This window comes from Scardinius erythrophthalmus, assembly GCF_964197995.2.
Source record: "Scardinius erythrophthalmus genome assembly, chromosome: 22".
NCBI classification, from domain to species: Eukaryota; Metazoa; Chordata; class Actinopteri; order Cypriniformes; family Leuciscidae; genus Scardinius; species Scardinius erythrophthalmus.
In genome coordinates this window covers 934,594-949,043 of record NC_138242.1, presented here as the reverse complement: position 1 = coordinate 949,043, position 14,450 = coordinate 934,594, and the positions used below count along the sequence as shown (strand labels likewise).

Below are 14,450 nucleotides of genomic sequence, written 5' to 3'. Positions count from 1 at the left end.
TCAGCTCAGAGATCCACTGGTTGACGATCACACGTTGATCTGATTGGTTACAAGGTAGTTTGTGACGTCAGAAATCAGTTAATTTATTAATTTATTTTCAGCAAGTACAGTTTTTTAAAAAAGTATACACTAAACTTCACATTTCAAACAATTAGTTTTTCACAAAGGTAGGAAAGAAAGTTTCTGACATTCACAATAATGGGAAAATTGTTATTGCCACTCACATTTTCTTCATAAAATGTCAAAGTTTATCAGCATTAAAGGGGCTATATGCAACTTTTTCCCAAAAATAAACGTAACAATAGCCTTTTTTTTACCATTTATGACTCAAACATCTCCTGATGAGCATACTGACACCTTGTCCGCTCACAGTGGGTGCACCTATAAGCCTGTATCCTATTTTTCCTATTTTCTGTCGGATTTTTCGCGCGCTGTCTGTGGATGTGACGTCAAGCGCGTTCATGTTAAATGTTTCAGATCACTCTGCCACCACCGCTAGTCAGCAAACAAACTTAGTTTCTCAAACAATATATGTATTTGACTGTTCTCACCTCTGTAAACATAATGTTGACTTCTTTGCAGCGGATGACTTGTGTAGTGTGCACGTACGAGAGCGAGCAGAAAGGAAGAGCAGTTCCGTTTTTTGGCCACAGGTGTCAGTCGCGAGTTTAAATTTCAGAAAATCGCATATAGGCCCTTTAATCAATAATCATACATCATTCATAGAGAGATAAGCATATCTGCTCTCAGAATTAATCTAATTAAATTCTTAAACATTAACTGCTGCACTGTTAGAAATAAATATTTTACAGCTATAATGTTCTGTAATTTTTTACTGAATTTTCCTGTTTTGTCATTATACAATAAAATACATTTAAAAAAATAAAAATAAATTGTTTCACAGATATCTCCTGTAATATAGCAGAATCTGTCTCAGCTGCCAGACTTTACCAGGTTTTTTTATTTTTTTTTTAAGTGTGGCATAATCAACATGTTCATTGTATGGAAGCCCATCTCTGTCACCTCGGGGGGGAAATCATGCTTTGGTAATCATGCTTCTGGAAAAGTCAGAATTATGATATTAAAAGTCAATGTAATGACATAAAGGTTGGAGTTATGTCGTCCGTTGGTTATCAGCATCTAAACACGATGTCAATCCAGAAACTTTGTCGTATTTTGAGCAGCATGAGAAACTAAACTTGCATTGAGATTGACACAGAGAGCAAGAGAAAAGCCTTTCTTGATCATCACAGAGAAACTCGAGACTCCGAGGAACGACAAAACACACTCGAGGTCTAGAGAGATGAAATGTTTCTAATTTAAAGGGTAACTAAACCCTAAACCAACTTTTTTTAGTTAATGATCTGTAAGAATGGGGCTTTATTAGTGCTGTTCATTGATTCGAGGAACTTTTTTGACATTTGGGTATAAAGTGTTTTAATTCTACAATATATGGTGTAAAGACGTCTGAGTGCTGCCCTCTTCAGGCTGAACGGTGGCGACTGCAGTTGAATTTTCCTATTGGATGTTTCTGGTCCTGCGTGACGTTAGCAGGTTCCAGCTCACCATGGTACGAGCTAGCGTAGATTTATCTGTGTTTAGCACAGTGGTCAGGAGGGGACGTAGGTGTAGTGTTGCTGGTGGACTGCAGCTTTCCAGCAGACTTGGAAATCAGGCGCCAGTGGTTGCATGCTCTTGGCCTGGAAGACCGTGAGTTCCCGCCTAGAGCTGGAGTGTGCAACCTGTATTTCACGCGGGATTGCTTCTCCAGCGCGATAGAGGTGGACATGGGCTCCTCCTGCACGGACTCCGCCTACGCAGCGGCGTCTTGAGGTGAGTGATCATATATATTTTAATCACAATTTCTGGTTAGGCTAAAGTTAATCCTCTGGGGTCGACAAACGCGTCGGCGCATTTTGCTGGATTTTTCCACTTAGCGGCAAAATATGAATATGCCCACAGAGAGCGCTATTGACATCAGCTCGATAAACTCATCAGATGCATGTACTTTACGTCGTCTCGCGACCCTGTGAGTCACTCTCCATTTTAGAGTCTGACAGCGGGTCTCAGGTGCACCCCCCCCCCGCTCAGCCCCGCCCTAAGCCCCGCCCTCAGCCCCGCCCTCGGCTCGTCTCCTCTATCTCCGCACTTTTCCAGCATTTTTCACATATTGCCAGTGGGTGGAGTCAGGCTCTGACCAGGGGTGTAGTTCATAGATATTACATATGATGTCTATGGTTTACTTACCCTTTAAGCATCGTGTGTCGTGCGTGAGATATGGCAAGGCGGAAGGGTCAGAATTACGCTATCGATGAATCGTGTTTACCAATCGCGTGTTTGACTGCGTTTAAGAAGGACTGAACGGCTCCTGTCAGTCTCTAAAGCACAAGCTCACTGCACTCACTCTCGCAAAAACTCCCGTTATAATAACAAAAGCTGTCTTAAATGTAAAATAAATTTACATTGTGTTTACCCTTTGTGCATTTTCATTGGTTTAGTGGATTCTGAGCACCTGTGATTGGCCACTGCGATCGCGCGCTCATCAGACATGATTGCGATGCTTCTAAAAGCATGTTGTAATTAACCTTTGATGAAGGGTTTATTAGCGGAGCTGAACACACCGCGACTGCAGAACAGACGCACACTTTTTCTACATTTGTTGTACATGGCACCAGGAGTACAGGTACGTGTGACAACTAATGACATACTTTTAAAGTCTTTTCAAAGTCATAATTTTAAATAAAAATAAAATAAATTCTAAGATAACAACTATGTCTTTCTATGTTATAATTATAACTTTTTATGATAATTATGGCTTTTAAGTCATAATTTTGATTTATGTCATAATTTCGGCTTTTAATCCAAAAAATATGACTTAGTATGTCATCATTTCGATTTTTATCTTATAGCTATGATTTAGAAAAGCATGTTTTTTCTTATGTGGCAGAAATGGGCTTCCATAAAATTGCACTATTTATGAACTGTGAAAATACTGTTATCTAGAAACAGAGTTATGGTAATCATAGTCATGTTGAAGCACCTATTAAAAAGACACACACACACACACACACACACACACACGAAAGCAAACAGCAAGATGATGATGATGATGATGATGATGATGGTGATGGTGAAAGTCTCTGAGGCCCCCTGGAGGACTGAGCCTGTCATTACAGCAGTGACACAGGAGCATGTCCCTGCCTTCTCTCCACAGTGAACACAGCGCTCCGGCTTGCTGAGGCTTCAGACTCCAGTCAGTCAGCCGATTCCTCCATTCCTGATGTCGCCTAATGACATAAAACACAAATCAAGACAAAATCAAGACACACATACACACAAGAAATATACTTTTTATTCATCAAGGACTAATTAAATTGATCAAAACTGACAGTAAAGACATTTATAATGTTACAAAAGATTCTATTTCAAATCAGTGCTGTTCTTTTGAACTTTCTGTTCATCAAAGAATCCTGACAAATAAAATGTATCTCACTTCCCACAGAAATATGACATTGATAATAATCATTAATGTATGTTGAGCATCAAATCCTCATATTAGAGTGATTTCTGAAGGATCATGTGACACTGAAGACTGGAGTAATGATGCTGAACATTCAGCTTTGATCACAGGAATAAATTACACTTTACTGTATATTCACATAGAAAACAGATGATTTACACTGGAATAATATTTCACTGTTTTTACTGTATTTCTGATCAAATAAATGCAGATTTGGTGAGCAGACACATTAAAACATCTGATCGAACCCAAACTTCTGAACGGAAGTTCCCTCAGCTTCTAAATAATAATTCACAAGATCAGGGGATTTAGTTTAATGAATAGAGCTTTGAATAAATGGAACAGATTTTCATGCTGAAACTACTGATTTACTGACCAATAGGAGATATTAATAAACACAAACTCACAGCCACGTCTCCCTGGGGCCCGTTCTTCGTACGTTGCTTATTACATCCGAGATCAAATGACACATCCAAGATGATATCATCGTGCGAATCATGATCTGGCTAATTAGGTTCTTCGAACACACTTGCCGGATATGATTAGTATCGCTGGATTGAGTTATCTGAGATCATTGCGCGTTCACGCACTGGTTAAAAGGGGATATGTATCGATAGTAGAAACATTGATCAGCAACGCTGCTATTGGCTGCTCAGCGTGGCCAAAGAGCGGCTCAGTTTTTCTCCTCAGCAGAGCAAGAGCTAATAGTCGAAGTTTATTCGGAATTTTAACGCCAGGGAACACCTCAAAGTCTGCAAAAGCCAGGAGAGAGGGCTGGCAAAAAGTAGCAGACAATTTAAATCCGTTAGAAGTGGCCATGTTAGATGTTTTTATCACTTAATAGCCTATATTTTTGTATTTTAATAATTGCATAATTACTTTGTGCATTGTAATGTCAGTCACCACACTAGAACACGGGAACAAATAAAAGTGAAGTACAATTTTTTTTTTTTTAATAATATTAGTTATTTAATTTTTAGTTATATTATAGTCTCTTTTATAAAAGGCACTGTTAAATAAATGTTGTTCTGTTTATAAAAGCAACCAAATAGAAAAGATCTTAGTAACCTACACTGTAAAATAATTTTTGCTGCATTAAAATTAAGGCAGTATAGTCATTTCAACTGTTAAATCTTGAGTAATGATGAATTGCTTTGACTTGTGAAAGTGAAAACTGATAAACTTATGTTAATGTAAAAATATTTTGCCATGAATTATTGATCACATTTTTTCCGAGTGTAGTTCATTGTAATGACATTGTGTTTTCCTCTTTTGTGCACTTTTACATAATACACCAACACTTGTATCTGTTCCCAAGAAAGTGGTGGCTGAAACATGTGCAGTAAGTGGACATTTTCTAACTCTCCAAAGGAAAGAAAGTATAAGACCTTGTAATGTCCATTTGTTTCCATTGCACTGAATAACCCCTCTCAGATAACTGTCATATGGAGGAACTAGCCTACCTGCAAGTGCATAAATAACTTTACTTCATTTATACTTGTATGCTTTATGGCTGAAATATAAGTTCAGGATTCCACATCTACAGAAAGGCCTACAGAAGAGTCTGCGCAGACAGAGGAGACACAGGCCTACTGTAAAAAAAAACTGTAAATTTACAGGAAACGGTCTGTATTTTTTAACAGAATTTTGTCGTTTTGTCATTATACAGTGAATACCTGTTATTTTACAGATATTTGTTGTAATTTAAAGGTCCACTATTAAATTTACAGGTAATTGCTTTTATTTTGGTTTTACATTAATTTTACGTTTTTAAAAGGAAATTCTCTGTAATTTTATAGGGTTATGTGTAATTTTACATAAAAAATTAAGTAATATTTTACAGATTATTTCTGTGGAATTAGAAAACAAAGAAAATAAGGTATAACTGCAGAAATCAGCAGTCACTAAACATGTTTTCCTTAAAGATTATTAAGCATGTGGGGGGTTAAAGTGAGTTTTAAGATTTGTACACACATTAGGCAAGCCTATTTAATTATTTATAGTCTTTTAATTTTGTCTTGCAAATAGATGTTCATTTTGATCATCATTTGTAGGCTATTTGCCCGAAAATTTCATTTAGGCCTATATTTTATGTCTTTTATGAATCGTTTTTCCAAATCTGCGTGGCTTTGTGTGCGTTTGTATGTATGTGTGTGTGTGTGTGTGTGTGTGTGTGTGTGTGCCCGCGCGCGCGCGCAGATTCAAATTATCCGCCATTACGTTTCGTTGCTGGCTGCTAGTCCCGCCCACAACAGTTAGCTACAGATCTGTCTCTGTCGTCGATCTGTGTCAAGGGCAAGCGGGAGATTTGAAGTTTCAGTCTACGCTCGTGAAGTAGTCGTGGATTGTGATCACAGTGGTTCAAAGCTATTATTCGACAGAAGCAGCCAGCTGTGAGCAGGAGCGCTGAACACATATTAGTTGTTTGTAGTCTGTCAGTCAGTCCAGAAATAATGCGCCCTTTTTCAGTGAGCCTGGTTCGTCGTCACAGCGGACCTCATCCCGACCGATCAACGGCTGAGGTAAGAGTCTCATACTACTGTGTGTACGATATTTTATATTACATTTGTGTAAGTGGTTAGACAGTTTCCATGCTAACGTTAGCATTCTTAAATGATGTTCAGTTATAACTGGGTCAGGGCAAAACACTGAAAATGCAGCATGCGTTTTTAATTATCGATCTGTGTTAAGAAAGATCAGTTGAACCCAACCCACATCTCTACTTATTAACTTAAAGACCTAAAACAATCTTTAGTAGACTTGTTATTCATATTAAAGTCCATAATTGTGTATAAAATCTTCGTTATGATAGTCAGTAACATTAAATCAATAAATGGCGGGATATTTTGAAACACTGTCTGGAAGCTGAAAACTTTTCTCTTAAAAAAATACTTTATTTTATTATAATAAAATTGTAGTAAACACGTTTTTAGCTGATTTTTTACCATTGTAATAGCCACAGTTTTACTAAAAATAGGCCTACCGTGTTTCTTTTGTTTATTTCGTAATAGTTAACATGACTAACTTTATTAAGACCGTTAAGAAATCAAAATACTGTAACTTAAGGTACTTGTTGATGATACAGGAAAGCCTAGAACAGGAATACTAGAATATGAATACAACATGATGAACCCCTAGGACCTAGGTGTGCAGCTAGGTCACAGTAAATCATATTCATTTAACTTTACTTTCTATAAATGTAACTTAGCTAAAATCACATGGCAGCTCAAAATATTACTGTTAGCCTTTCCAGCTCAGCTTCAAGATCATAGTCATTTGAGTTTTTGCATTGTCCCAATGGAACATATTCTGACATGTGTAAATCTAATACTGAGTTTTAAAATAACTTGTGTGTGTGTGTGTGATTTCAGGTCACGTGGAAAGCAGATGATCATGGCAAACAAGGTATGGGAAGAATTCATTAAAACATAAAAATCATAACGGTTCTGATTCCATATGTTCATAACAGTCTTCTGATTCCATATGATTGCACTAAAAGTATGCACAAGGTTTGGATTTGCTACAGCAAGATTACGATTGTGTTAGATTCCACCCATCTTTCTTTATTTTTTTATTTTTTTTTTAACTACCCACTAAGCAAAATTATGTCCGAAAGACTTCTTTTCAATGTCTTTGTTACAAAAATCAGACGTTGAAATGCCGTCCACTGAGGAGCCAGAATGAAAGTTATGACGTCTTTTTTTGACGTGTTCTGCACGTCCGATATAGACGTTCATCGAACCTTCGTACAAGGTTAAAACTAGTTCAGATGTGGCCATTGTGGACATATTTCAACATCATTTATGGTCTCATTTAGACATAATTACTTTGACTATTGCTGTCAGATGATCTTAGTGAGAATGAACAGAGGTTTAGATGTTGATATTCGTTTAATTTGAAGTGTCACCATTGTGGCGATCCGTGTTTGCTTTAGTTGGGCTCTTGGTCCCCGTTCCTTTTATTTTAACTTTTCTTTGGCTGCTGTAACAGTGTGTTTGTGTAACACAATTGTTGTGGCAGGGAAAGCCTAGAAAAAGTTTGAGGTGTTATCAGTTCAATGTTGATGATGACATAATTATCACAAAATGGGCCTTTAATATTGTGTTTAAAGTTTTGTGTTTATATTTGCCGTTAATAACCACCAACCTTTTGGAACTGCATTATTGGTGAAGGTGTATTTATTTGAAGGTGTGTAAAAAGCATGTGCACATTGTGTTTTGAGCAAGAGTATCATACAGTCACACACAGACATCAAGATTTCGGATATGAATCACAACAACGGTGACAATTAAAAAAAGCTTGGGAATTAAGGATGAGTTTTGTACTATGAAAGCTACCCATCATGCATTGCAGCATGAAGCTTTTTTTTTAATTGTCACCATTGTTGGAAATCATATGCACAATCTTGATGTCTGTGTGTGACTGTATGATACTCTTGCTCAAAACATCATGTGCACATGCTTTTTACCAAAGTCCTTTTAGGCAAGTCGTGCCACTCGGCCGCCATCTTGGCAACGCCTCCGGGCAGCTATTTCGGACTAACAAGACCAGGCTCCTATCTAAATGAATGGGCAGAGAGTCAGAACTTTACTTTCACTGGTCACTGGGACATAAAAACTGCATGTATAGAAACAGCAGTAACATATGATAAAAATCGCTGAAAAGTTTGATGACTTTGCCCCAAAATAAGGTTTAAAATGCCTTTTTCCCCACAGGTTATACCTTTACTACGCATGCGCAAGGGTTCACGTTCAGGACACCAAACTTCATTTACGTCTCTATCCAGAATGCCGGTGTTGTGCCAAGCACTTAAACAATTATATGTATTTAAATGTCTGAAACCTAAAATAAACATTATGTGGTTAAAACACTGAACAGTTGTGATAGAGATGACAAGCGCTGAGCGCGTCTGTCTTTGGCTCAGCGCCAGCCACAGCGCGCAAGCACAGGTTGAATATGGCAGTTATGTCACGTCACTGTACATTCGCTCCTTAGTGGTCAGCTGCTGACTGTTAAAAGCAGATGATTGGCTTTCCAGCGGGAGGGGCGGGACATGTGCATACAACCGCCATCTTTGCCGTTACGGGTTTTCCTTATATAGTTGTATTGAGGATTGAGGAAGTGGCATGTCTCATATAAATTGTCTCTGTTTTTACACACCTTCAAATAAATACACCTTCACCAATAATGCAGTTCCACAAGGTTGGTGGTTATTAACGGCAAATATAAACACAAAACTTTAAACACAATATTAAAGGCCCATTTTGTGATAATTATGTCATCATCAACATTGAACTGATAACACCTCAAACTTTTTCTAGGCTTTCTCTGCCACAACAATTGTGTTACACAAACACACTGTTACAGCAGCCAAAGAAAAGTTAAAATAAAAGGAACGGGGACCAAGAGCCCAACTAAAGCAAACACGGATCGCCACAATGGTGACACTTCAAATTAAACGAATATCAACATCTAAACCTCTGTTCATTCTCACTAAGATCATCTGACAGCAATAATAAAAGTAATTATGTCTAAATGAGACCATAAATGATGTTGAAATATGTCCACAATGGCCACATCTGAACTAGTTTTAACCTTGTACGAAGGTTCGATGAACGTCTATATCGGACGTGCAGAACACGTCAAAAAAAGACGTCATAACTTTCATTCTGGCTCCTCAGTGGACGGCATTTCAACCTTTGATTTTTGTAACAAAGACATTGAAAAGACGTCTTTCGGACATCACTTTGCTTAGTGGGGCTCTGTCATTTAGAAACATGACTTTTCCTATCACTACTATCTTAATGACACATATCTTTTAATCCAGCTAGATGATCTGACGGTTGCTGCTCGCATCTCAGCCTACCTGATGGAAAATTCTTGCTGGATGAATGACCTTCACCTTTAAATCAGCCTTGCCAAGACAGAACTGCTTATGGTTCAGCTTTCAGCCAAAACATACTTGCTGTGATCCTGCTGATTTGCCTTATCATTAGGAGGATCAGGCCCTTCCTATCGGAGCTACACAACTCTCTTGTTCTATCCAGACTGGGCTATTGTAATGCCCTCCTGGCAGCTCTTCCAGTGTCAGTCAAACCTCTGCAACTGATCCAGATGCTGCAGCAAGAGTTGTCTTTAAAGGTAGCCCTATGCCTAAACTCACTACTTCAGATCTGTGTGTCTCCAGAAGCATGTGCTCTGCAAGTGAACGGCGCCTTGTGGTGCCATCATCCCAAAGAGACACAAAACCACTTTCACTGACATTTACCTGGACTGTTTCCTGGTGGTGGAATGACCGGCGCAACGCAACACATTTTCAAGAAACTGCTAAAGATCCATCTTTTTCATAAACACTTCACCCAATAATACTAAATCTTTGTTACAAAAAAAAAAAAAAACACCTTTCTATGTGTACTGTACTAGACTAACTGGGACTTGTCACTGCACTTGTTGCTTTTTATTATCTTTAATTATTATCTTAATTGGTTAGTCACTTTGGATAAAATGTAATTGTAAATGTTAAAATAAGTTATACTGTAAAGGTATACGGTAATTGCTTTTTATTGTGGATATTTTTACATGTTCTAAATTATATACTAAGCTTCTATTTCCTATCAATCACTTATCTTGATGTTTAGTGTTTGTTCAATTACTAATACTTTAAATATGCAGGTAATTTGTACTCATACATTTAGTTAATTTAAAAGAAATTGACTGTACATTTGCTATTATTAAGAACGTAATTAGAGATGTTGTGAAATTGGATCTGTACAAATAAAAAATAAAACTGTAAATTTACAAACATTTGTATTTGAATTTATGTACTTGTGTGCATTTTTTATACATAATTTCATTGTTATTTTACACATAAAAACTATATTAAAAGAAAATTACTGTAGATAGACAGCATTATTATATAAAATAATTTTATAAAACCTTAAATTTACAGTATTTAATTGTTTTAAAGGTGTATATGACTTTTTAAAACATTAAAAATCCCAGTAATTACATAAGATTTAATGTAATATTAAAGATATAATCTGTTATTTAATTATGGAAAATTACTGTATTTTAACGTGATTGTTTTTTGCCGTTATTTTACGGTAATTTTCTGGCGCCCCAGCTGCCGGAATAATACCGTTTTTTTACAGGTTTTTTTTTTTTCCTTTTTATTTGTTGCATGAGGCATGTGTCTAATATCTCTTGTTGCAGGCACTTGACCACTGGCTTTTCTTTACAAAGAACAATTGAAATAAAACTCAAGGAACTAAGCATATTTGTCTTTTATTAAACATTTAATGAAAAGTGTTTTTTTTTGTGGCAATGTTGTGTAATATGGCACATGCAACAATGTCACAGGCCCTGTCAGGTGTGCAACCCTCAGACTTTTCAGACACTGAACTCTTCCCTTTAGTTAGCTGAAGTTCATTTCATTGTGTGCCCTTGTCCTGGCTAAAGCTGCATTGTAACTGGTTTGGGTCAGGGAATGGGGTCATAAAACACCTGTCTGCAGGAACATGTCATAATCACCTATGGAAAAATGCAGTTCTGTTAGGATCAATAAGTGTATGTAATACAGTGAGCTTGATATTTAATTGTGGAACTTTTCTTACCACTTTCAAATAATGTGCATAAATGTGAATCTCTGAAAATTCTTAAGTCATGCACAGATCCTGGCCATTTTGCTTTCACATTTGTGATTATGGAAGATTTTAGTCAACTGCCTTTTTTTATTTGATATAATATTACTAATCTGAAATATTAAGAATCACAATAGTAACTGGGCTGCACATTTACATTGTGAATCCCCTTTCTGTTCACATAATCCCCTTCATTGAGGCCTTGATGGCAGTCTATGGTCTAGCCTATAGTCTATGGTACCAATCACGTTAGTGAAGCCTGAGTGACATATCTATAATCGGCATGGTCATGATTGCATGATCTTCATAAAAAATTATGATAGCCTAAAAAAAAAAAAAAAAAACTGCTTTACAACATTGGGTCTTAAGTGGCTTGGAAATGCCACAAAAAAACCTAAAACTGTTTTTTAAACCTAAAAGCGACAAAAAACGACAATCTCACGAATCACGAGAAAAAATATAGGCTATATATCTCAGAAAGTGCACTATCGCGCTGCGCTGGACTTCCCGTATCAGCTCCGCTTATGAAGCCGCGATCTAATCCTGTTAACATGAAATAAGCCTGTTCCCGAGCAGGTTTAAGCTTGCGCACATGTTGCTATGACAGCAAGTCCAGGATGAGCGTTGAAGAACCAAACAATCCAAGATCATGCCAAATCGCCAACAATCAAATCCAGCTAAGTGAGTTAGCGACGTACGAAGAACGGACCCCTGATGTTCACATAATCTGACTAGAAGACAAACACAACACTCAGTCATTCAAAACATCAGATTACCAATTTTATAAGTATTTTAAAGCATTTTTTCTTTCCTTTCCAATACAAAAATTACACAAATATACATGCAGAAAATATATTATATTATATTATTTTATATTATAAGTATTTACTATATTTATAAATCACTTTTTTTGACCAAAGTTGGTCCGGTGGATTTATGACCAGAAGCAGGTAGCTGTAACACACACACACACACATGCACGCACACACACACACACACACACACACGCACACGCACACACGCATACACACACGCACGCACACACACGCACGCACGCACACACGCACGCACGCACACACACGCACGCACGCACGCACGCACACACACACACACACACGCACACGCACACACGCATACACACACGCACGCACGCACGCACGCACACACACGCACGCACGCACACACGCACGCACGCACGCACGCACTGAGGTATTTCAGAGGTGCTTCACTATAGTATAGCTGTAGGTGTACCTCAGTGTTTGCTGTGAGTTCAGCCATGATCTCGTAACCTTCTTCACTGCACACTCGGGTCTGCAAGAACACACAAACAGACACTCATAAGATCTGTTGTTCCTTTGAATGTAGTACAAAAGTTTTTCCCAGGAGGAGTCCAAAACTAATGCTTAATCAATGTGTGATGCAGACAGACACACGCGATGATGATGTTGATGATGATGATGAAGAAGCGATGCTTCTGAACTCACGTGTGAGGATCGTTTCCGGTGCATCATCACGTACTGGCCTTCCTCCACTGGATCCACAGGCTTCAAGAATCCTGAAAGAATAGGTTCAATTTCAAACAGTTGTGGCTATAAACCTGTAAGACATGTCCACTATGGTTTGCCAGACAACAACAAAATGTTTTAAGAACAAATTTACTAAGTTATGAAAACATTATTTCTCTGAACGTTCAAAACATCCAGCGTTTAAAGTGGTTTAAAAAAGAAACTCTCGGTTATGTGAACATTAAAGGAACGTTACATTGTTTTATTCTTCAAACATCGATCTCTGAATGTTGTGAAAGCAACATTTTAAAAACGTTAAATTAACGTCCAAATAAAATGTTTCAGGAAAAATCTTCCATAAACGATATAAAAATAATGTTTCTGTGCTAACGTTTTATTAAAGTCCTGTTTAATTTACGTGGGAGAGTTTGAGAGAACCTTGACCTCATCTATTTATTCACAGAGAAACTCACTTTCTTTTAGAAATGTAAGCAGTTTCAGTCCTGAGTAAATGATCACGATCAGGAGGATCTCCACGATCACGGGCAACAGAAACAGAACAGCCGTCCTACAGTACAACAGAATAAAGACATATTTCAGCTTCTGAATAACTGCATACATTCATGAAAATGGCATGATGTCAATGCTAATATTTTTGCAAAAACGAAAAACAAAAAGCCACAAATGTACGACTGGAAGTTCTCAAATTCAAATAGACATAAATGGTTAGGAACAGTTTAATGTTCTGTGATCATCTCCTCACCCACACGTCCTTCCAAAACTATATGATGTTATTTCCAGATATTTGGACAAATATTCACAGATATGAAGAGAATATCATGTATCCAAAAAGCAACCATAAGCAACAAGCTATTATATGATTTACTTTACTTTTATATTTGGAAACCTGCACTGATCATATGAAAAAGAGCAGCTTCGACATTATTAACAATATCTACTAAAGCACTAAAGCATGGTTTCATAAGTTAGTTTATTTAGCTGGTTAGTTTAGAGTTGATGAAAAGCTCAAGAAATTCAATCCTAAAATCGAAAATTAAAATAATGAAATAAACGATTAAAGGTCCCGTATTATGCCCCTTTTCACAAGATGTAAAATAAGTCTCTGATGTCCCCAGAGTGTGTATGTGAAGGTTCAGCTCAAAATACCCCACAGATCATTTTTTACAGCATGTTTAAATTGTCACTTTTTGGTGCTCAGAATATTATAATTCAGTATATATTTTTTCCTACTATGGAAGTCAATGGGACCCAGAAACTGCCTGGTTACTGTCATTCTTCTAAATATCTTCCTTTCCGTTCAGCAGAAGAAAGAAATGCATACAGGTTTGAAACAACATGAGGGTGAGTATATGATGACTGACTTTTCATTTTAAAGTGGAGTATCCCTTTAAGCCTTTTCATTTGTCCTTCGGTCGGTCATTCTTGTCCGAGTAAAAACATTTGTTTGAACAGGAAAAAAATGAGATTTTTGTGTGTGTGTGTGTGTGTAAATACGTAATATAATATTACGAATCAGTATTCTCATCACTGTTCAGTCAGCTTTAACATATATAAACCGGCATATTTATGATATTTTAATCTTTGTAAAAATGTACAAATCTTTTTATCTTTATTTCATCGTTTTAAATATATGCTTCATCTTTCATTTAAAATTCTTAAATTTGATCAATAAATTAAAATAGAATAATAAGATGCTAAAGGGCGGTTACCAACCAAATTACACTGCATTAAATAATGTAATGATATTATTTAAAATATTTTTTG

The 14,450-nt window shown here is 37.0% G+C and overlaps 1 protein-coding gene across 1 annotated transcript; it reads right to left on the bottom strand.

Moving 5' to 3' along the window:
- Positions 1-3,149: 3,149 nt before the first annotated feature.
- Positions 3,150-13,286, bottom strand: LOC308682406 (uncharacterized protein; the record flags this gene model as incomplete). Its single annotated transcript, XM_081352116.1, has 4 exons — positions 3,150-3,287; positions 12,412-12,471; positions 12,645-12,715; positions 13,139-13,286. 4 exons carry the CDS (start codon positions 13,284-13,286, stop codon positions 3,255-3,257), a joined length of 312 nt encoding a protein of 103 aa, XP_081208242.1. The 3' UTR covers positions 3,150-3,254.
- Between the last annotated feature and the right edge of the window lie 1,164 nt (positions 13,287-14,450).